We start from the raw sequence: 22,853 nt of genomic DNA, 5'->3' as shown, positions 1-22,853 counted from the left end.
CTGACCAAGTGTAGTTGGGGTTTCGAGTCTTGTATAACTGCAAATCCAGAGCTTAAATCTTACAATCCGTCATTGAATCCACACTAATCGATTAGTGAAGCTGAGTAGTGACGGAGTTGGAATGACTTCTCTACAGTGTAAACATGTTTTGTGAATGCTTTATATTGTGCAAATGGAAACCCATAATAGCACGCATCAATACAACTTACAAGATCTACTCCTGTTTAAAGAGTGCTGTAGTTTTATGTGAACTGTAGTATGTTTTTCTGGCTTCTGTGTCTTTTCTTGAGGTTTAAATATAACCCAACTTTGTGACATTAATTTAAAATCCCTGTTGGTTCAATAATGACTGTTATCTGTTCTCTCCCAGGATTAGCACTGCAACTATTAGTAGGACTGAAATGTGACAAAGGTTATAGAAGTTAGATCCAAATTGTAAAATGTAAACTTATTTACTTTCAAAAGACTGTCATCAAAGTCATTAGGCTTCATCATCTGGGAACAATGAATGTCCGTAAGAAATTTCAGGGCAATCCATCCAATAGATGTTCTATCAGTCTGCACCAAATAGGTGGACCAACCAACAGACATCTCTATTGCCATGCCTTCTAGCAAGGCTACAAACGTCACTGTAAAATAAGAAAGCGAGTCAGTTTGAAAATATATGAAAGCCAGCAGTGAGGCAACAGGTGATTCTACAGGGATGTTGTATGGCAGTTTAATGTGTACATACATCTCTGGGTTGTGAATACAACTCTTGATCATGTGCACCAGTTCCCCCACAATGAGCCTCTAGGGCTCACACAAGGAAGGAACTCAGAGTTGATCAATATACGCCAGACAAGACTCGCACGCATACACAAATGATCTGAAACAGAACGAGCTCCTTAAGCAACACAGGGGCTCTTTGTATGTGTCATTCATAATCGAGGAGACGCTTGATTATAGACCACTGTCTCCTTTTATACCCACTACACAAAAGCTACAGGGGAACAATGCAGACATCAGCGCTAAGTGCTGCTACACGTTAATGTGTTCCTGTCTATTTAGTGGATGAACAATTCAAACAATAGGATTTTTTTCTTTGTTTGTGTGTCTAATCACCAGAGCAACTGTTTACATTGTTGCAGAGTCCTTAGTAGTGGGTTGTTTATGGATCAGTGTTGTTGGACTTAATGAGAGGTATTCATTGAATGTTGTATGTGTAAAAGCAAAGAAAGAACACAACAAATCAATATTCATGCCATTGTTTGAGTGATTGCTTCAAAAGGATTTTACACACATCACTTCACGCAGTCTCTTCTCTTTCTCTCCTTTGTGTTACAGAACTCCATCCGGCACAATCTTTCCCTTCACAGCCGCTTCATCCGCGTCCAGAACGAGGGAACCGGGAAGAGCTCCTGGTGGATGATAAACCCAGAGGGAGGGAAGGGCGGCAAGGCTCCACGCCGTCGCGCTGTCTCCATGGACAACAGCAACAAGTACACCAAGTCGGCCCGCGGCCGTGCTGCCAAGAAGAAGGCGGCTCTGCAGGCCGCCGCTGCAGCTGGTGAAGGCGGCGCAGACAGTCCTTCAGGTCTCTCCAAGTGGCCCGGAAGCCCAACGTCACGCAGCAGCGAGGAGCTGGACGCCTGGACAGACTTCCGCTCCCGCACTAATTCCAACGCCAGCACACTGAGCGGTCGCCTCTCACCCATTCTGGCCAACCCCGAGTTGGACGAGGTGCCCGATGACGAGCCTCCTCTCTCGCCTATGCTGTACTCCAGCCCCGGCAGAGCGCTGTCTCCAAGCAACGCCACGACCAACGTCAAGTCTGCGCCGGCCGAGCTGCCCCGCCTGGCAGACCTGGCCGGTACAATGAACCTGAATGACGGACTCACAGATGACCTGATGGACGAGTTGCTGGATAACATCAACCTGGTGCCAACCGTGACGGTGCCGACAGCTCCAAATGTTTCCTCAGGGTTCAACTTTGTGTCCAAACCCAACGGGCTCGGCTCACCTTCCCCCACCTCCTCTCCCTCCACCAACACATCTACAAACGGGGGAGTTAATGGTTACAGTAACTCCATCTTTGGCCCCCACACGGCAGGCTCCTCTCTGCGTCCGTCCCCCATGCAGACCATCCAGGAGAACAAGCAGACCTCCTTCTCCAGCATCAGCCTCTCTCGCTTTGGCAGTCAGACGCTACAAGACCTGCTCAACTCTGACAGCCACAGCCACAGCGATGTCATGATGACCCAGTCTGACCCGCTGATGTCACAGGCCAGCGCCGCCGCCATCGTTTCCCAGAACTCCCGTCGTGGCCTCATGCTCCGTAATGATCCCGTAATGACCTTTGGGACCACTGGAGGACTTCAGGGCAGCCAAGTGGAGATACTTCAAAGTAACAACCACAACCAGAGCTCCCTGAGGTCTTTAAACGGAGGCCTGAACCTAGCCAACGAGGCTAACGCTCTGGCTAATGCCAAGCAGCAGCTCCTGCTCTCACCCTTGGGAGGAAATGGTTCCTCTTCCATGCAGATCGACACCTCGATCTTCTTAAACGGGACAATTAGCAGCAGTGGAGGGATCTGCCAGGACCGTTTCCCCACAGATCTGGACTTGGACATGTTCAACAGCAGCCTGGAGTGTGATATGGACTCCATAATCAGGAACGAGCTGATGGACGCAGAAGGCCTGGACTTTAACTTTGAATCTTTGGCCAACATGAACGGAGTCGGCAACTTCGCAAGCACTAAGAAGAGTTGGGTACCCGGCTGAGAGGGTCAGGCCCGGGGAGGAGCAGAGCAGGTGTGTATGTTTGGGTGTTATGTGCATGGGCGTAAATCATGAGGCCTTGAGTTAAGGAAGCACTGATCCAACCTTTTCTCCCCAAATTCCAACATTTGATCTAATGCCAAGTACAGATACGATACAAGTGTACTTTTTTACAAAATGTAAAATCTGTAGAAGTCTCTGTGCAGAACTCATTAAGATATGTGTAAGCTTACATGACAGTGTGCTATACGTGTAAATATTCATACACCAACATGCTTTTTAGGTGAAAATTGTATCTATATTATCTGTATTGTTTTCATTTTCGTGCTGTACATTACTGGTGTTGCAAACAGATACAGACCTGAAAAAAAAAGGTCTGAACCACTGTCATAAACCCTAATCAGAGTCAATGCTGCACTCATTGTCCTGTAAATACACATTGAAAAGGTTCTCTCAACGTAATTACATGCTTCTGCATCTCTTCACTAAACCACTTCAACTGTTTTCCCCAAACCAAAACCGCCTGGCTCAACAACAAGGCTTCTCCACTAGTTTTCCCTGACCCCGTTGCTTGGGTTCCCAGCAATACGCAAGTGTGAATGGTTCTCGAGAAATCACAGACAAACCAAGTTTTCTTGGATTATAGTTATATGTCAGTCCTCGTTTCCTTGGCCATTATCATTTATAAAGTTTTTCTAAACACGTAGTAGAATGTATTATATCCATTCGAAGTTTTAAAACGACGTTCCGACAAAAAGTACAACAAAAAAAGTCTGTATATACTGTTTATAGAAACACTTCAGTTTCACAGTAAAGGTCTACCTCTTCCTTCACAAAATGCATCTATTGTGAGCCTCATGCAGGAAGTAGCAGTGGTAGCTTTTAGCACGTCAGATTCCTGATGCAAATGTGCAGAGTGGAACAAACAAAGGTGGATTGGTGACATCTGGTTAATAAACATATGACTTTGCAACAGAAAAGATTTGTCCTTGCTTTTAGATAGTACAGTATGAAAACTCCGGCATAATCATCTCGTCCTTTATGTCTCCAGGTCTGAACTATGTAGTGCGAGAGAAGATCAGACACACAACATCCTTTTTGCCAAACCTGCCATCAGCACAACGTAAAAAACGAACCCTGTGTTTACAGAAGAAGACTTCCTCTCAAGAGCTTTACCTTCGCTCCCTCACTGGTGAACCATGAACGATCCGACAGACTCCAGAGATACTGCACATCGTCCCTCGAAGCCTCCTGTGAAACAACAACAAAACAAAAAAAAGCTATGTCAAACTCACAAATCTTAGAATTATGCAATTTTCCTTTGACACCCAGTCTGTTGACATCAAAGAGACACTGCTTTATCAGACGGGTTTTCAGGTGAAACATGAGGACTTAATATCAAGCGACTATTGAAGGAGTGCTCGGTGCAGTTGTTTCCGTTGTAAAGTGAAAAAATCAAGTATTGATGTAGTGTAAATCTGATCCAGTGGTTTTCCTGGATGTGTTATGTTGAAAAAAGAATATCCCTCTGTTCTCTCTTAGTGATTTTAAATGTTCAGTGTTTGTTTTTTGGATTTTCTGTCTTCATCATTGTTTCTGCATCATACATGTCTTTACAGAAAGAACTGGTGTATTGATGAAATGGAAAGATGAAAATGGAGTATCTTTACTCACTGAGTGGCCACGCGTACAGTACATGCAAACACACCAATAGACAAACTTACTCTTTGCCCCAGTTTGCAAATCTTCAGGACCCTTACAAGTCAAAACTGCTCAACTCAATGCCATGCACTTCCAATTATTTTTGCTTCAATTCAATTTAATGTTGCATACTGAGGGTTATATTACAATCAGCTGAATATTACAAAATATTTGCTATCATTTGTGTATATCTAAGTGTAAAAAATATGAAAAAGAGACTAGAGGAAGAAATGTCTGTCATGAATTATTGTACAGTGCAGAGAAGTGTAAAGTTCAAGAAGGACAAGGAAATACTTTTTGTCAGACAATATTAATTTAATATTGGTCAATTCTGTCGGGGTCGTTTATCACTGCATATGATGTAGCCAAAATGAATACCTGTGTCCTAGGGTTGTGAACATTTCCACACCATTACAGGTGCTATGTAAACAGTGTTGAACCCTGCCCTGAGAGCAAGCCGTGCATTTTTGTTTGTTCGTTTTGTTTCTGTTTTTTACCCACGACCTGCAGAAGCCCAAAACTGCAGCCATTTGTAGCACGGCGACAGTTGAACCTGAAGACGGCTGCGGGGGGGAGGGGGGGGGAGCAGGGTTTTAGGCTCATTCCTCAAGAAGCCATTTGTTTCTCGAGAAAAACAATAATAAGCTAACTCTGTATATTGCCAAATTACTTGAAACAAACAGTAGGATATGCTGGCAGCCAAAGCCAAATCACGACACGCACGCACACACACACACACACACACACACACACACACACACACACACACACACATTTGTTGCACACACGTAGATAGAAGAAATAATACCAGGGATCTGTGTTAAGCTCTGCTGTTTTCTTGTCATGAGCTTGTGGGGCTTCTTATGCATATATAGAATCACTCAGGGGGGAAAAGGGAGGCTTCCCATTTTAAGTAACATCAAGTCACATTCTAATGGTATTTTAACATTTCTTGATAAAAAAACAGTAATGCTTTGTGTTTGTGAACTTGTAACCTGTGAACTTTTGGCCGTCAAGATGAAGAAGGAAGATAAACGTCAGGATTAAGACTTCACACGGTCTGTTATTTTTGGTTTTACTGTCATGGCTTTTTTTTTTTTTTTTTTTTTTTCTTCTCTTGTTGGACTCGTGACACACATACACACATCCCCTCATGGACACGCCCGGTGCTCCTGCAGGTGATTTCCTGTATCTCCTGAGTACATGTTTATGTGCGTGCGTGTATGTGTTTATCTGTGGACTTTTTATTTCTGTTGAATTACTCTCACGAGGATGTGTAACCCCCCACTATCCCTCATGGTGCATACAGCACAGCCGACTGTATGCATGCATGTATTTATGCATTATGAATTGTGTGAAATGCATATATACTCGCTGTATGTCCTTATATACTCACGTAGTACTTGACCCCTTGGATTTTGTGATACCCCTGAAGGTAGAGTTGAAGAAGTAATGAACAACGTTACACGCCCCGTAGGAGGGAACACTGTTACCAGCGTTTTAACTGTTGAACCAGATTTTTCTTTTTTTAAATGGTGGAAAAGCACCGTTGTTGTAGCATCTGGACACCCTGGTATCCCTTCTCTGTCGGGGGTAGCAACATGAAGTGTAGGCCCCGCTATGTATAATAGTGTACAGATGTGTGTATATCACTTTGAGGCCAAGCCAGAGGAGTGTGTGTGCATGGTTGACTAGAATGATCTACTGTGCAATCTGAGGTTTAGTGCATGACCTAGCTGTACCCCTAGACCCTTCCAATGGTGCCGTCCTGCGACAGAAATTGTAAAACACACAGGAAACCTGTGTCTTTAGCACTCAAGCACACATACACTTTCTTGTTTTTTAATCAGGGCTTACTGAGCTGCGTCCTCCCACATCAATGGGTTTATTATTATGAGTGTGTGTACACCGAGGCAAACAGGGAAAGCCTCCTTAACGGATGTTCCTCAGCTTCACACTTGTTTTATTCCACGTGGAGTACAGCAGGTTCACGTCCTGGTGCTCTCAGTTGATGTGGTAGAAGCGTCGTCTGACAACAAGCTGGAATTTCCTACACACTTGTCACATCTAAAATTTCCAGAACATTTATCACATGTCTTGGCAGGGGGAATCCTGAGCCATCACCTGAACTGCTAGGCATTTGGATTGATCTTCACTGACCGTACTGAATATTAGAAGCGCCTAAGTACTCTTGTGAAGAAAGCTGACAAGGTAAATCCAGGGAACGCTTTAATCCGTTTTCATTTAAAGAGGAGTTATTGATCCTTGATATTAAATGCAAATCTCAATCGCAGGAAGGTGTTCCATTCATTTTGTACATTCAGCGTAAAATGTTTTGGCTCTTTGGGGAGATAGTTTACACTTCGTCATAGTGGAGCAGGCCTTCCACAAAACCACTCAGTGCTACTGCTTCATTGATGCACAGATTATCTCCTCTTGTGCCCAACACACACAGACACACAGACACACACACACATACACACATCTGCAGCACAACACGTGCAAATGTAAAGCTAAGAAAAGCAAAAAAAATAGAAGAAACATACCACTAGATACCTTAATCACCTCTGACGTTTCCTTTTCATTATCTTCTCTTGGACCTTTTTCATACTTGTTTAGAGGCCCAGGCCAGCTTCCCCTCTTACGCCCTCTGAACTTTTCCCTTTATTAATCTTGCTTCTTCTCGACTTGATGTTAGTGGGTATTTTTCCTGTGTATTCCATTTTGAATTGTAATCTAGTTTGTATAAGAAATGGTGCGCATGTAAATAAAGCTTGGTGAGGCTCCACACCCTTTATGTCCTTGTCTTAAGTTATTTGAGTGCTGTAAAATTAAGAAAGTAATGTACATAAATGTCATGAGTGCTGCTTTGGGAGCAGCTCGTATAGCCACAAGAGAGTTTTTCTGCCTGGTGAAGAAAATGTTACAGCTCTCGCCTGCCTTACATGTGATGTTAATTCACCGGTTATGTTGCCAAATGTTTTCCAGAACAGTGTGTGTCTGAGCAATTGTGCATGAGCACATTTAACCTCACCCTTCCTCAAGGAGATAAATCTTTTTCTCATGTCAGTCTGGAGGGATCTGAACACCAAAACAACTCCGTGTTCCTCTCAAGTTCCTGGAAGTCTTCTTGCACAATGTTTTGTGTAAGGCTGCATTAAACCAGAGCAGACGTACAGCAGACCTCGGATACCTGACACCGGGCTGGGGGCTTTTCTTCGGTTGTTGCGAAACATAAAAGGAAAAGGGGGAACAGTCAGCGATGGGGGTCACTTGCATGTCAGAAATTTTAACTCGGACCCGTGCCACGCCGCTCTTCTTATTCCCTGTCTTGCCTCCCGCCTGTTGAGAACAGCCAATAGGCCACTTTCCCTTCTGCCAGAGGTCAGGCCTATTATCTTTAAAAAGATTACTCCAGATTATCCTGTAAATGAAAGCGAGTGTGTGTTTAGAGATACATTCTTAAATCACTACATATTTTTTCCTTACATTTTAAGTTAGTAAGTGCTCGTAATTTCAACGTTGTAACATTGGCAACCAGTCATTACTTTGAATTTGATTATAATAGAGCTTCTTTGTCATCAATAACTAACTAACCATCCATCTGTCTAACGTTAACTAGCTCTCTCTAATATGGTCAGGAAGTGGCACCAATCACCAAATGTTATAATGTTATGCCTCTATGAATCTGGACCTTTATACCGGTACTTGTTGATCTTTTCGTCAATAATAAACTTAGTTAGCTTTTGCACTTTGTTTAGCAAATATATATCACCGAGGCGTCCCACATTAATTTGGAGACAAAACCTGTAATGTTATCATGAAAATACCCTTTGTGAAGGTGTAAAAGAAACAGACATGTTTCTTTTATGCTGCAATGTTGGTGAGTGATGGCGCCGCGATGTTGGAGCCTCTCTAGCTCAATCATGGTCATGACTTATTTGTATGCTAGCTGATAAAATAGGCTAATCATTGAGGCAAACAGCAGGCATTGTAGCATATGGTCAAGTCCTATATTTCCTTGACTCTGACCCACCATATCATTGAGTCCAACAGTTATAATCAGAACCATTAATAAATAGATCTGGTCATAATTGCAGTCTGGTCAGCAATAATAGTCTGTATATGTATTTTTTATTTTATTTTGTAGAATCATTTCTTAGTCAAAAGGTGAAACAACACAGTACGGTTATAGGAGGACTTGCAATGCCCGCCCAATTCACCTCAATAGAACTGGAACTAAAGTCTAGCAACTATGCAAAATTGGAATGACGTAATGACCCCTCCTTCTTTTATACATTCCTTGTGTCAGTGTATGTGAATGTCATCAGCTGACAGGAAGTAAACATGGACCCAAGCTGTTGCCTAGCAATTCACTTCTGATGAAACAGTCTATTGTATTCACTTTGTCAGAGTAAAACCCGCCTGGATGATTGAAATTCCAGCTGTGTCGTCATATACAGAATGTTACATTCATAACCACCCTGTTTGTCATTAATGCCAAACCCAGGACATGCATCAGGTGTTTTAGGTCTACCAATGTGGCCCTTTCATTTTGTTCTCAAATATACAAGAGAACCTCAAACAAGCACAAAGTCCTTTCTGTTTACTTGGTATCTTCAAGCACTCTTTCATGAAGAGACATTTTAGAAAGGAAAAAAGGAATGGAAACAGAATAATCCACTGTGCTCTTCCAAACAGACATTTAAAAAGGTCAGGGTTGACTGCGAACTCCAAAATTCTCAAACATGCTTTATAGCTGAAAGAGCAGGCTAACCGCAACTACAAATACAGAACCCACACTTCAAACGCTGTTCCCGGTCAGCTGGTCACCTGACCTGACTGACAACATGTCTGGTCTGGCTGCAGTCACACCAGTCCAAGTGAGGTCACTGAGGTTACTGGTTGGCTGGAAACTCTTCTGAACTCGACTTATTTTAGAGCAACTACATCCAGATTCAAAATTCCAGTGAATTTGAGCCTTACCATCGCGTGATTATGGGCATTCATTTTAGCTTTAAATTGACGCAAAAATAAAATGTGGCTTTCAAATATTCACTTTGAGTTTACATTTTATATGGTTAGAGCATTCCAAAGCTATGCAGTAATGTCGTTTTATACACAGAAAAATAAGCAGCCTTATCTGCTGTCCGTTTCTCGTTTCTGCTTGTTGTCTTGCTGGCTGGTTTCATGTCATGTCATAACTAACTGTTTATGTTTCTTTGCCCGCTTATTTCAAGTCAGTGAGCTCCCATTTTTGCAAATGTAATTTTTGTTTTAATACAGGAAGCAATTAACCTGCGAAAGCACTGTTTGCCCACAATCCTGCCATCTAGTTGATTGCCTCTCTAACAGGTGGGAACTAACAGCCGTCAACACACAAAACACCAGGCCTACTTGACACACGGAACAAATGTGAGATATGTGCAGTGATTCAGAGGCCTGGAATTAGGCTAACAATGTCCTGAGCTCTAAGTCGCCAGGTGATGTATTATGTAATGTTATCCAGGACTGAGTCATAGTTTCATCCATTGTGACAGATACATGATCACAGAAGAAGACGTGCTATCACCTGACACAGTATACAGAAGTATACAGAAGACACTCAACAGACACGACTTACTGCTCTCCACTGCTCGTTTGTGGGTTTACACAGAAAACAGTTTGAGCCGACTGATATGAGTTTACTGCAGATATCAATATTGTGGTATATGTAATCCAATAAATAACAATTGCAGTACAGTACAGTATATTGGTTCAGATATTGTTACAGATTTTTTTTTTAACTCTCAAATATTGATAATGGTGTGAGCCTCCAGTAAATCCAGTATTGATCGGGCTCTAGTCGTCAGGTTGTTTGGAACTTTCTGTGTCGCTTGATTGAGTAAAGTCGTTTAGCATTCACGTGCATATTTACAATGGCAAAGCATATTTCCTGGACACTACAAGTTTGCAGCTCCGTCATAGAATATAGTACAACTGTATTGTCCACTGAGATGATCTTTCCATCTGGCAGTTAACAAAAAAAACATAAAATTTAAGAAAATGTAATAGACATTAAGAAAAAGAAAAAAAAGGGTGTGCCGCTCAATAAAGCCTCATAATATCTTCTTATATGTCCACCTCTAATCATCTCTCAAACCTCATGACGTATGACTACATTCTGTCTTCTAATCCCAGTCTATTCACTGATGGACCCCACCTTTGAGTTTAGCCATTTATAATAGGTATGACCAACCTGAGACTAAACCTTGTTTGAAGCACAACGAAAAGCCAGAGGCACTGATAACCATACAATTGGAACAAGCAAGAAAACAGAATACTGCCTGACCAGGCTGGCGGATGAGGAGTCACTGAGGCTTCTGGCTTCCAGTGCTATTACTCATAATGACAGGTTGGATGACAAGTTGGTTCTGACAGAAATATGAAACAGCTAAATACAGAGCAATAAGTGGCAGGCAGTACTGTTGAATTTTTCCACCATCTATCTATCACGCACACCAGACTAATGTATTTATTACTAAAAGTGTGTTGGATATAACAGTCATATTAGTTAATTAGGCTATTATATTGTATTGGGAAAGTAGAGAAAAAGCTATCAGGACTAGCTACCGTATATTGCATTTTCTCGTAACATTATCAAATAAACAATTGTACATTGGACAAGATCAACAATCATCTTGCATATCTGTATATGTGACAAAAATACCCCATAAAATAAGAAATAATTCATTTAATGGCTTTTTTTTATAGTTTATTATAGTGTTTATAATTTAAATGGGATAAGCATATCAATATGTAATAAGATCGTGACTGACTTGAAATGACAGAAATGGGTTAGCCTTTTTAAGGACAAATATAGCAAATAGCACCTTCTCTACACTTAAGTGCAGTCATTCTAAACGCAGACATATTTAAAGCAGGCAAACCTAAAACAATCGCAAATGAACATTCTTTGTCTAACACATTGTTGGAGATCCTGCTTTTTCTACAGCTCCTCCATCACATTGGCCCGATTGCTGTCTGTATTCACGCCCCTGTATCCATTCATCTATCTCTTTCTTTTCTCTCCACTTACACATACGCACACAAATGGAGACACGTGATGCCATGCACAAATGCACCGACTGGCTAATGAGCAGTGAGTCATCAATATGTGATGTGTGGGGTTTAAAGTGTAAACAAGATGGAGATGTGATGGATCTGTTGAGATATGGCCATTAGTGGGCTTCTCATCCCCCAACACCGACACTGCTCCGTTGATGGATGTGCTAGGGCTTCTCTTAATCTCGATAGCTCACCCTGATCTCTATACCTTATCTGAACTCCTGCTACGCACACACACACACAAACACACACACTAATTGCTGCTGGCCACACGAGGATGAATCCAAGACGAGGGGGGGAGACCTGAGAACTGAGCAGTCGTAAATGATACTTCTGTGTGTATGTGTTTGTGTGATAAGAGTGTGTGTGCGTGTATGTGCTAAGTGCTGCAGTGGAATGATGTCATCTCTGTAATGGCACACCGGCACAGAGCGGTTGAGCTTTGTCCCGCAGCACCTCCATTCACAGGCTGTGATGAGCGTCATCACAGCAGATTATAGCTCAGACTCACAGCTTGTGGTGGAGCGACAGATCGCTTCACACTGAACAGACTTTTTGTAATTACACATTCACAGACAAAAAAAAATTAAAAAAATAATCATAATCATCTTGGAATTACACACATTTCTTGTTTTAATGTGCGAACAATCACTACAAAATAATTTATACCAACGTAATCACAGGCCTTTCAATTGCTTCCCCTCTGCTTCCGTTTGAGATTCACAGTATGTGCATCCATATGGGCAAAGGAAAAGAACGAACGTGTGAGGATGTGATGCACAGTGTCGCCGTGAAAAGTGATAGGGAGAGGTGAGGTGCAATGACCGAAATAGAGATATGACAGGAAGTGAGAAGGAATGGTTTGGTTCGTAAAAAGAAGAGAAAATGGCAGATTTTAAAATGATCATGACATTTGAAGTGCTGTAGTGAAATATGTACAACAGCTGAGCCTGTCCTAAGTCTCCCCTACACCTCCAAGGCCCCTCAGTTGCTATAAAGAACAAAATACTACAGACTGCTAGTTCTTACAATGACAGCCGCATTACCTTGGTCAGTGACATCATTCCCCTCCTTTTCTTTCATCTTCACTGACCTTGTAAGATTCTCTTACGTTTACATTTGACTAATGAAGATTTGAGGAAAATGTGCTCCACCTTCATTGCTTCTTGAGCTGTCCATACCAAAAGTTTTTTTTTCTTCTTTTGATTGCTTTGTGTGGTTGTTTTGTGAGCTTGTACGCTCTTTACTATAATTATGTGTTCTGGGTTGTTTGAAGTTATAGAAATTCAAAACTAGTCGAGTGAACTTACTTTTCCGAACATTACGTTACAGAGCTTCACTAAAAATATATATTTTACAAATAAAAACAATTGACTTAAACCAAATTTATATGATGACAACTGAACCATCCTCAGGAAAACTGAGTAAACTGGTTGATGAAGACCATGAGACGTGGCTTAAAGCTCTGCAAAAAGTGGACTTCGTTAAACAACTATATCCAAAGTAAAGAATGACGTTTCAGGCAAAAAATTGACATAATTACATACCAAATAAAACTTGTCCGCAGCGCTGTGTCAACACTAAAGAAAGGTTTGGTTGCACACATTATCATTCTGGTATTGGGAAAAAAAAATTCTGGCTTGTTAGTATTTCTTTAAACCAATCTCAATTGTCTTGGGCGGTGCTAAGCAAAGGATGCAGCGACAGAGCCGTTGCAAAAACATAGCAGAGAAAGCAGAAGGGGAGCAGAATGCCGGATAAAAAGTAAGATTGGTGTAGTAATATATACAGGTTTTCAGCAAAAATCTGTGAAAAATGTATCTGATCGGGGCCTTATAACCACAGTCTGTCCGTCAGTCCTGTAAGTCAGACTACATCTCTAAAGGGTTGAATGTTAAAGTAATTAAATAAAACATATTGTACAATCAAAGATATTGAATAGGATTTTGTTTAACGTATTTTTCAGTATTGCCGGCTGGTTTCTTGTTTTAGCTGTTACTTGGTGAACAGAGAGTCAACATAGGTACAAAATCAAGGGGGATAAGGATTAACAACAGTAATATACTAAACAGGTAGTCCTTTGTTGACACACTCCAAGCTGAACTTGAATCTGGCTGCTTTTGACAATTATTAGTAGTTGATAATTCCTAACATTGGACACACGTTGCAGCAAATTGAACAAATTGAGTGATTTGAGAATGTAAATGTAATATTGTTTCCTTCTACAGGTTGAAGTCTCAGCGTGACGGTCATTACTTCCAAAGGGAGTTTGACTTTCATAAAGTAGCCTCATAAAATAAGCAATATTTTGTGGTCTTTAATGTCTGAATATGAAATTCATCATCACGTACATAAATGATTTTCTGTGTAAATGGATGACGTCTTTATTGCAATACAATACACTACTCTCCTCGTATTTCATTTTCTATTTATCTTGTTTTGTTGAATTACTTTCTGATCCCTCTCTTATTTTCCAGACTCTCTCTCAACCACCCTGATATATAAAGGTGAAGGGAAAAAACGCATTTCACTTTGCAGAGATGTTTTGAAGAAAAATGTGAAGAGAAAAGAAGCGTGAATGAAACTCGTAGGATGTGGATGAGCATAAAGGAAAAAAAAACAGCAGCAGACGCTAATGGATGTCCCCACTGTTTCTTGTTATCAACCTTCATTCAAAATGATTTTGTTCTTTCCGTCTCAATCGATGGGCTTTGACCATTGATGGGATTGAACTAGATAACCTCACTCACCAGCAGTGCACGAGTGAACTGTTAGAAGAGGGGAAATTATTGTGTTGATTGATGCTTTTCATTTGTCACATTGATTTGTCTTGGACTTGTGAGGGGTTTGAACATGTGATGTAATCTTGAGTAAGACATGATAAGCCCTATTCTGTTTTATTGTATCCATTGCTGTGGTTAGTAACATAAATACATATAAAGTAATAAAATAAATGCAAAACGAAAGCACTTATACGACGTGATAAAATCTAATTAAAATCTTTCTTCCCTCGCACTCATTTCCTCGTCCTCTGCTTCCTCACCCGCTCTTTTTTCTCACCTTCCTTTCATTCATCCTCACACCTCTTTCCTATATTATTCTTGTGGGGGTTTTTTTCCCTCTTATTTCTCCACTGTCGACCCCACTTTTCCTCAATAACAGCCCCACAGAGAAAGAGAGAGGATGATGCTGGGCTGAGTGCAGGGAGGGAGATGAGGTGGAATAATCATGAAGGAAACAGAAAAGCTGCCTGTCAAACCTTCATCTCCACCTCCTTCATATCAAGCCAGTGGAGGTGGAATTCATCACACACACACACACACACACACACACACACACACACACACACACACACACACACACACACACACACACACACACACACACACACACACACACACACACACACACACACACACACACACACACACACACACACACACACACACACACACACACACACACACACGCCTGTGTTATTTCCCCATGTGAGGGGCATCGTGCTCGGCTTGCTCTCAATCCTGTTGCTGTATAAGCCCACTAACTCCCATCGTGTTCCCTTCCCCCCACCTCCCCTCTGGGTTGCGAGCATTACCTCCCACTGTAGCATGTGGCTGCATGTGACTGCATTACATGTGTGTTCAATGGGTCATTGGGCGAAATATGTCATACAGTACTCCACCATGCTGCCTCTTTGTGGTGGAGGATTCTGAATGAAAAGTTACAGCTGAAGACAGTGAGAAGTGTTTATGTGTCATACTGTATAGGCGTGTGAACATGTCTTGCATCATCCACCACTGACGTACAGGAAATGTGTTATCTTGCAGAGGGTATGTTCATCACTTTAAATTAATAACTAACCCATGTTGTTCCTGAGAGTGTTCGTGTGGCTGAGCTGTAACACATTACTTCTCTTCCTCGTTCAGTTGGCCTCCATCCGTAACAATGCCAGAATTGGTGTCCTCCTCAAGAGCGTCCTAAGAGCTTCATGACTTTTCTGCAACCTAAACAGAGAGAAGAATATAAACAGTGTATTTAGAAACAGACAGAGTTGTGTTGTTAAGTGTTTAACTGCATTAGTGCTGCACACAGATCCCTGTATTATACACGTGTTTGTTATCTTGATGTTTTGGTAATGTCTTTAAAGCCACTCTCATAGTTATTATGGGTTTATGGCATCTTCCTATTTTTCATTTTAGTAAAACAAAATTTTATCAGCGATAGCTAGCACAGCATTGCCAACTGCAATATCTTGTTTGATTTAATCACTAGGGTTCGACAAAGTTAGACATTTTTAAAAACCTTTAAAAGCAACTGCACTCTCAGGGTCCCAAAAAACGAGACTTACTGTGTGTCAGATACTTTTTAATAATAGTATTGCTTCAAAATTTGCGCCACTTAAAATACGATCGCAACTGGGTCTATGACCAGCAATTTGAAAACTGCTGTGGCAGGCATGTCACTGCATTCATTTGATGTTTTGTAGTTATTGTTGATTTATTTAGAAAATCTATGTTCTGGTGCACCATTATAATGATTCATAGATGGGTGTTTTGGTTCACAGTCAATGTAGACCCTCACCCACCCCCACACACACACACACACACACACACACACACACACACACACACACACACACACACACACACACACACACACACACACACACACACACACACACACACACACACACACACACACACACACACACACACACACACACACACACACACACACACACACAAGGTCACTGTGTTTCCCACATCCATATATCTTCTCTGCACTGACCTTAATGGAGGGCAGGACACACACAAAGACACAAAGAGAGAGTCAGAAGCATTGCTTTGGGGGTGTGTGTGTGTGCGTGCATTTGCACACGTGTGTATGAGTATGCATTCATTTGTGCCTGCGTGCGTGTGCTCTGAGGTGAATTATGGTCTGCACTCACTATTCAAACCACCGGGGAAAGCACATACATAGCTTCATTACTCCCGTTCTCCCTCCCTCCATCCCGTTTTCTCCTCCCGTTAAGTAATAGTGGTGTTGGTGTGTTGGCTGGCGAGACGAAAGGGAGCTAATCTACCGTAACAAATGAGAACGAGTCAGCATCATATCAAGCATAAATCTAACACTGTAGATTCTTATTTATCAGTAATATATTTCCAAAATAACTCCATAACATGTCCTGCAAAACTGTGCACAAACATTGCTAACACACCACATGTGACCATAATGTGGGAAATTATCTCTAATGACTTTAATTTGCATCTTGTCTCTTTTTATGTCCGTCTTGAATCCTGTCTCTTTGTCCTCATCATGTGTGTGACAGCACGCTCACATGTGTGTTTATGAGTTATGCCTGTGTGTGACTGATTCCCCCCCTTCTCTTAAAGGCCTCCTTCTCATCTGTGTTACATATGTGTTTATGAGTGTGTGTGTGTGTGTGTGTGTGTGTGTGTGTGTGTGTGTGTGTGTGTGTGTGTGTGTGTGTGTGTGTGTGTGTGTTCTGGCTTTGACACGCACATCTGTGTGTTTATATGTTTGTGTGTGCGTGAGTCCGTGTACAGCTAAACTTGTGGCTTCAGTCTCTGACTTTGTTTATCAAGACCCCTCGCATGAGAGCAAAATATGCAAACCTGCACATGGACACATGATGATCATTGTGCTTTGATGTTTCTGTGTGTGTGAGTATTATAATTAAATTGTTGTCTTTCATTAAGAGATCCTAACATATTGTTACCTTGTTAAATGTTTGATTATAAGACTGTGTTTTTGGTTGTTTGTGTGTGCAGGAGCGTGCAAGATCAGTCCAGACACAGAGAAATCCATCACCATTAATCAGACAGGAGATCGTGGCAGGATTTAGGAAAGAGAGAAAACCGGAGTAAGGCTCAAAAGGGAGAGAAAGAAATGCAACGAGAAGGCCAGCTATGGTCGTTCACTGGCAACTATCAGCCAAGAGGGATGGATGATCCTCACGATCTAACAAAGGCGATCGGGTCTGGGGGAGGGGTGACGGGAGGACGAGAAGACCTCACTGATGATGGTGATATAGAGTGTGTGTGGCAGTAATATAGTGCAGGTCACTATAGAGCTCCATAAAATGCTCTGCATAATGTCCCGCCGGTGCACATGGGTTCAGTCCTTGTTTTGTGTCTGTTAGATATTCTTATATTTTAGAATTGGATGTTAAAGAATGTGATTTGGGATCGACACATGCGGTTCATCTGGGATTGCTCAGTATGAGACACTGTGCCATGTTTTTTTTTCTCCGCTGTTTTTTGTTCTACTTGGCTCAGCCGTTCTGTGTGTCTGCAAGTACAGCTGGGTCAAAGGGGATGCTTCCCTTTGTGATCAGCAAAGAAACGATGAGACACCCTCTTGTCAGCATGCACCAGTACACCTTGATAGAACAACTCTATATTGGCATTGGCTCATTTGTTGTATGCACTTATAAGAACCTAATATTTTTCCACTGCATTCAGCAATTCCAGTAACAGCGACAAAGCTTGCACTGTGCAGCTCACTGTTCAATTTCAATATCATTGTGAAACCATAACAATTGCTTCTCTTGTTTACCTAAGTGTATGTTGCTCTTAAAATACATAGTTTCCAAATTGCAATTTGGAGTAATAGAGCTTTAAAGAAACGTGGGCAGATGCAAAAAAGCCGCTTTAAAAAAAAAAAAAAGTAAATCCAGAAGCCTTTGAACAGTAAATCTATAAAAAAATAACCCTTTTGTTTTGTTGAAATTTGCTTCACTTCCTCACTGTTCAGCATCACATAGTCCTGAGAGGCATTTTTAACCTGTTGTAAACTGTCGTAAATGCCAATAATAATGTTTTGCAGCTGTGGTTTCTGAGACCCCATAACCAAAGTAGAGAGTACATTTCTATCATGGACTACTAACATGCCATCATTTAAATTCATGTTGGAAAAAAATGTAAGTATCAAGTTGATAAAACAATATTAAGCTAACACGCTCATTTCTTTTTTTTTTTTTGCTCCTAATAAAAGAGCATGATTGCCCCATTGGTTGTGTAACATAAAAGAGCAAAAGGCATTCAAATAAAAGGAGAAGGTTAGTTATTGCCATACAAATGCAAAAAGACACAAAAATGCACTTACACAAGTGGGAACCTGATAAAACGTACTAAAGCCTGAAAAAAGAATAGAATCTATTAAAGAGCGAGGCGAGCGCCGGTGGCCTTCACCAGCCCCCGTGTGTGCTTGTTCAGAAGAGCCTATTGTGAGAGCGACAAACACAGACCTTGATGCTCACTTTTTAAACTTTTTTTTTTTTTTTTTTCCAGGCCTAACATGAGGAGGGAACAAATGTCTGACGCAAGACGGAACACACATTCACATTTCAGCATCTGTAAATGCTTCACAAAAAAACAACAAGGCCTGCCATGTTTGAAAGAGTCGGTGGAAATGTGTGCTTGAGGATGTTTGTATGTGGTGAGATGGCCTTGGTGAAAAGTGCTGCGAGGACCGATGCAGGGGAGGAACACGGTGAAACACAGACAGGTCAGCACCCACACCCGCATATCTATTCATAGAAACAGGCACCAGCTCCATCAAGATAGGGCTGAGTCGCCGCTGATGGACCTGCCTCACTGGGATCTGTCGGGGTGATGGCAATCTCAGGGGGGAAGAAAAAGTTCCTCTGTGGTCCTATACAACATTTTACCACACACACACACACACACACACACACACACACACACACACACACACACACACACACACACACACACACACACACACACACACACACACACACACACACACACACACACACACACACACACACACACACACAGTTTTAAAACATATATTAAAAAGAAAAAAAAAATCTACATTTTGCTTTCTTTAGATGAGAAGATTGACTCTTATCTGTGGAATAAATATGAGCTGGTTAGCTTAGCTTAGCATTCAGTCTGGATACAGGGTGAAACAGGGCTTTGTTAGGGGTTAAGCTTAACTGGCTACTAACTGTAGCTCTTACAATGCCTTACTATCTATTTTATTTTATTTAGTTAAAATATTCCCTTTCATATATATATATATATATATATATAAAGGTTTTAAGGTTTAATCAATAATATACAAGTGATCAGGCAATAGAGTTCTTTGTAAAATTTAAAGTTTTTATACTTATAACTTTAGATTTTTATCTCGTGGTTTCTCGTGCTGTATATTGTACGCCTGCATGCCCGTATGTTCAAGTGTTTGTGTGCCTTCTTTATGCCTGGATAAGGCTTTCAAAAAGATCTTCTGTGCGTAACATGAGTGTGTGCGTGTGTGTGTCTGAGATATTTTCTTTTCCATGCACACAAATAGAGATGAGCGATAAGGCTGCTACTGTCTGCCCGGCGTGTCAGCTTTATTTGAATGTCTGTGAACAGTGTCAGTTGACTCTTAGTCCTAACAGACAGCAGAAGAGTCGGCAAAAGAAATACTGCCAAGGAAAATGATTGCACTTGCATTTCTGATTGTACAAGATCAAGTGATTGTTATATTTCTTTTTGCCCTTTCGTCCTTAATAAAACTGACAGCCAGTGCTTGTTTTTAAGTAAGAAATGTCACTGCAGCATGCTTTTATCTTCACAGAAATGCAATACATACTGTTTGTCCTGTCCTCCTTGTATGAGACATCTCCCCTTATTACGAACTTCCCTTGAAGAAGCTAATTCATCTTAGACTTCTGACTAAGCACAAAAGCTGAAGGTAATCTTGCACAAGCATCAGTGCTGAAAATTTAGGAGTTAGATTTTTCGTGTCAGAGCACACGCCCCTGTCTGTCAGAAACAAGCAAGTTGCTGACGAAGAACAAAACCCAAGAACGCTTCACTGCTAATTTATGTCATGTCAACATGCTGGCTCATTAAAACTTTACTCAACTAAGGCGGTTACTTTACTTACTGCTAGAAAGGCTGACTACAGAGTTACATCAAGGCTGTAAGTTAAAAAAGGGAGAGAGGTAAGAAGAGATCTGGAGTAAAAAATGAATAACCTCTGTCACATCAGAAGTGTTACGGCCTTATGAGTCAACGGACAAACAGGAAACATGAGTGAGCACTTTTAAAAAGAATTGTCCAATTTGATAACATGAAAGAAAAAAAATACAGAGATTTTGCCATTTTGATACAGCAAGTCAAAGGGTAGTAGGGTATAATGTATGTATTGTCATGGAGATCTGCAAAATAAGTGGACTTTAAGTCAAGATTTTATATTTCATACTGATATTTTTAAGATCAAGAATGAACTGTTATGCTCAAAAGATATTAAGCACTTCAAATGATGTATACTGCTTGTCATATAATGTGAGTTCTTGAGACATATTCAAAGGTATGTGAAATTGAGGACATTAAATAAATAATTGCAAAATAAAAAGTATAATTTGTAGTATTTTAGCGCCTCTATACCTATACCCAATTGGTGCTTGAAACATTGTACATTTTCAATTCTACATTGTTGTGAAGATAAATCATAAATAGTTTTAGAATAGCAAAGATGTGTGTGTGTTTCGCACAGTATACAATAGTACAGTGTGATAATGATAAACGATCAACTTGTTCAGCATAAGTGAATTTTCCAGCAAAAATACCAATATTAACTAGTTTCAGCTTCTCATATGAGAGGCTTTGCTGTTTTTTTTAGCAAAATGTGTATGGATTGTAGACTGCATGTTAATAAAAAATATATATTGTGATTGACATATTATATGACATTTCGAAGACCTAACAATTAATCGACTATTCGATAATAATTGCAACTATAGTATGAACAGAGAGATGAAGAGGTTTTTGGAGGCGTGAAGGAGATAAAAAGCAATACTGATGTGAAAACAGGTCAAAGAAAAGGAAGAATACAAAGAGACAGATGGAGAGAAGAGGTGATATCACTCCTCCGTGGTCAAACCAGGACTGAACGGCGATTGAGAATCTGTGAAGAAACCCCTGTACTGTCCTGCGATTCGAGTGCTCTCTGTCAGCCTAAGCTCCTGGCCAGAGATGGAGCTGGTTGCCAGGGAGACACACCACCTTCAAACAGGACGATGGCTCTCACAAATCAACCCATTCATTCCTGTGACGTGAGCAGCGTCGATAACAGTGACGTGAGTGTACTATGAAGCCTGTGAGTATGGGACTGTGTAGCTCCTGATGAGAGGAGCTTCATCTTCAGACCCGCTTTGTGCTTTTCTCTCCCTGGCAACGCTCCACAGGTTATCTCAAACATATAGACTCTGACTATAATGGAGTCCACTGCTTAGCATGTTAGTGCCAACTGTCCTGGCAGTATGTTTCCCCCTCCCTTAGTGACAATGAAATCACAGAGACAATCTTCCTCCTCCCATTGGCTGGTGAGCTCCATGGTGATGCCCTGTGATTGGGCATGCCCAGCACTCACTCTCGGCCAATCAGGTGCACTGTATCCAAGTGACTGAAGCATGTAAGGCTATTTAAATCCAACCAGAGACTCACAAGATTGTTCAGATGTATATTTCACGGTGCAAAAAAAATAAAAAAGCCAAGGGGAAAAGGTTTACGAGTGGACGAATGTGCAAATCCAGACAGACCTGATTGGTGTTTAGAGTGGTCGGCCCATCTAGACGAGTTAAAAAGCTCAGAGCGAAGCGTGAGTTGAATGAATGAACTTCTGCATCATGTGCTCCTCCTGAACCTTGAGTTTATCTATGAATATCCATCTAATTCTACTTGTTCCCAGGCAATGATGTTTGGGTTGCAGTTCGCTGGGCTTGAGGAGAGCAGGGATGGCACGGTTAAGATTAAATGGACAGAGGAAGTGAAAGCTGGAGGTCTTTTTCTCCTGTACTACTGTGTGTCAGGGGGGCAGCCAGCTACGGGTCTTTCACGGTGCACCCGGAGCAAAGACCACCTTGCAGTGGACCACGACTAGAGTGTGAAACTCTCGCTGACGAACGCAGCGTAAGTCCGCAGCCATTTTGAGTCCACTCATTTTTTGACATGTCACACTTTCTGTGGCGACAAAATGGTGGACAAATCCGAATGTCGGGCAGGCAACGCTAAATCCTTTTCAAACTAAATTGTACGATTTTGCTGAAAGGACATATTAAACATTTTAATATTGTAGTAAATTTTGTGTGTACCGCTAAAATGAGAAATTGTAGTTTGTGATAAACTTTTCTTTGTATCTTTTGTTGAATTACATTTGTCTTTTGTAAATAATTATGTAACTTTCAATACAGCTGAAATGAAGGCTTTACCTGTCTTTTACACGATATACTGCTTTTGTTT

General features: G+C 41.2%; 1 protein-coding gene across 1 annotated transcript in view; it reads left to right on the top strand.

The window, feature by feature from the left end:
• Positions 1-5,159, top strand: part of foxo3b (forkhead box O3b) — a 43,173-nt gene extending 38,014 nt beyond the window's left edge. Inside the window, 2 exon segments of the mRNA XM_054618378.1 lie at positions 1,327-2,793; positions 3,812-5,159. Coding sequence (XP_054474353.1) covers positions 1,327-2,763 — 1,437 coding nt within the window. The 3' untranslated portion in view covers positions 2,764-2,793; positions 3,812-5,159.
• The last annotated feature ends 17,694 nt before the right edge of the window (positions 5,160-22,853 follow it).

The sequence above is a fragment of the Anoplopoma fimbria genome, chromosome 18 (genome assembly GCF_027596085.1).
Source record: "Anoplopoma fimbria isolate UVic2021 breed Golden Eagle Sablefish chromosome 18, Afim_UVic_2022, whole genome shotgun sequence".
Taxonomy (NCBI): Eukaryota; Metazoa; Chordata; class Actinopteri; order Perciformes; family Anoplopomatidae; genus Anoplopoma; species Anoplopoma fimbria.
This window is presented reverse-complemented; position numbering and strand designations above follow the sequence as displayed.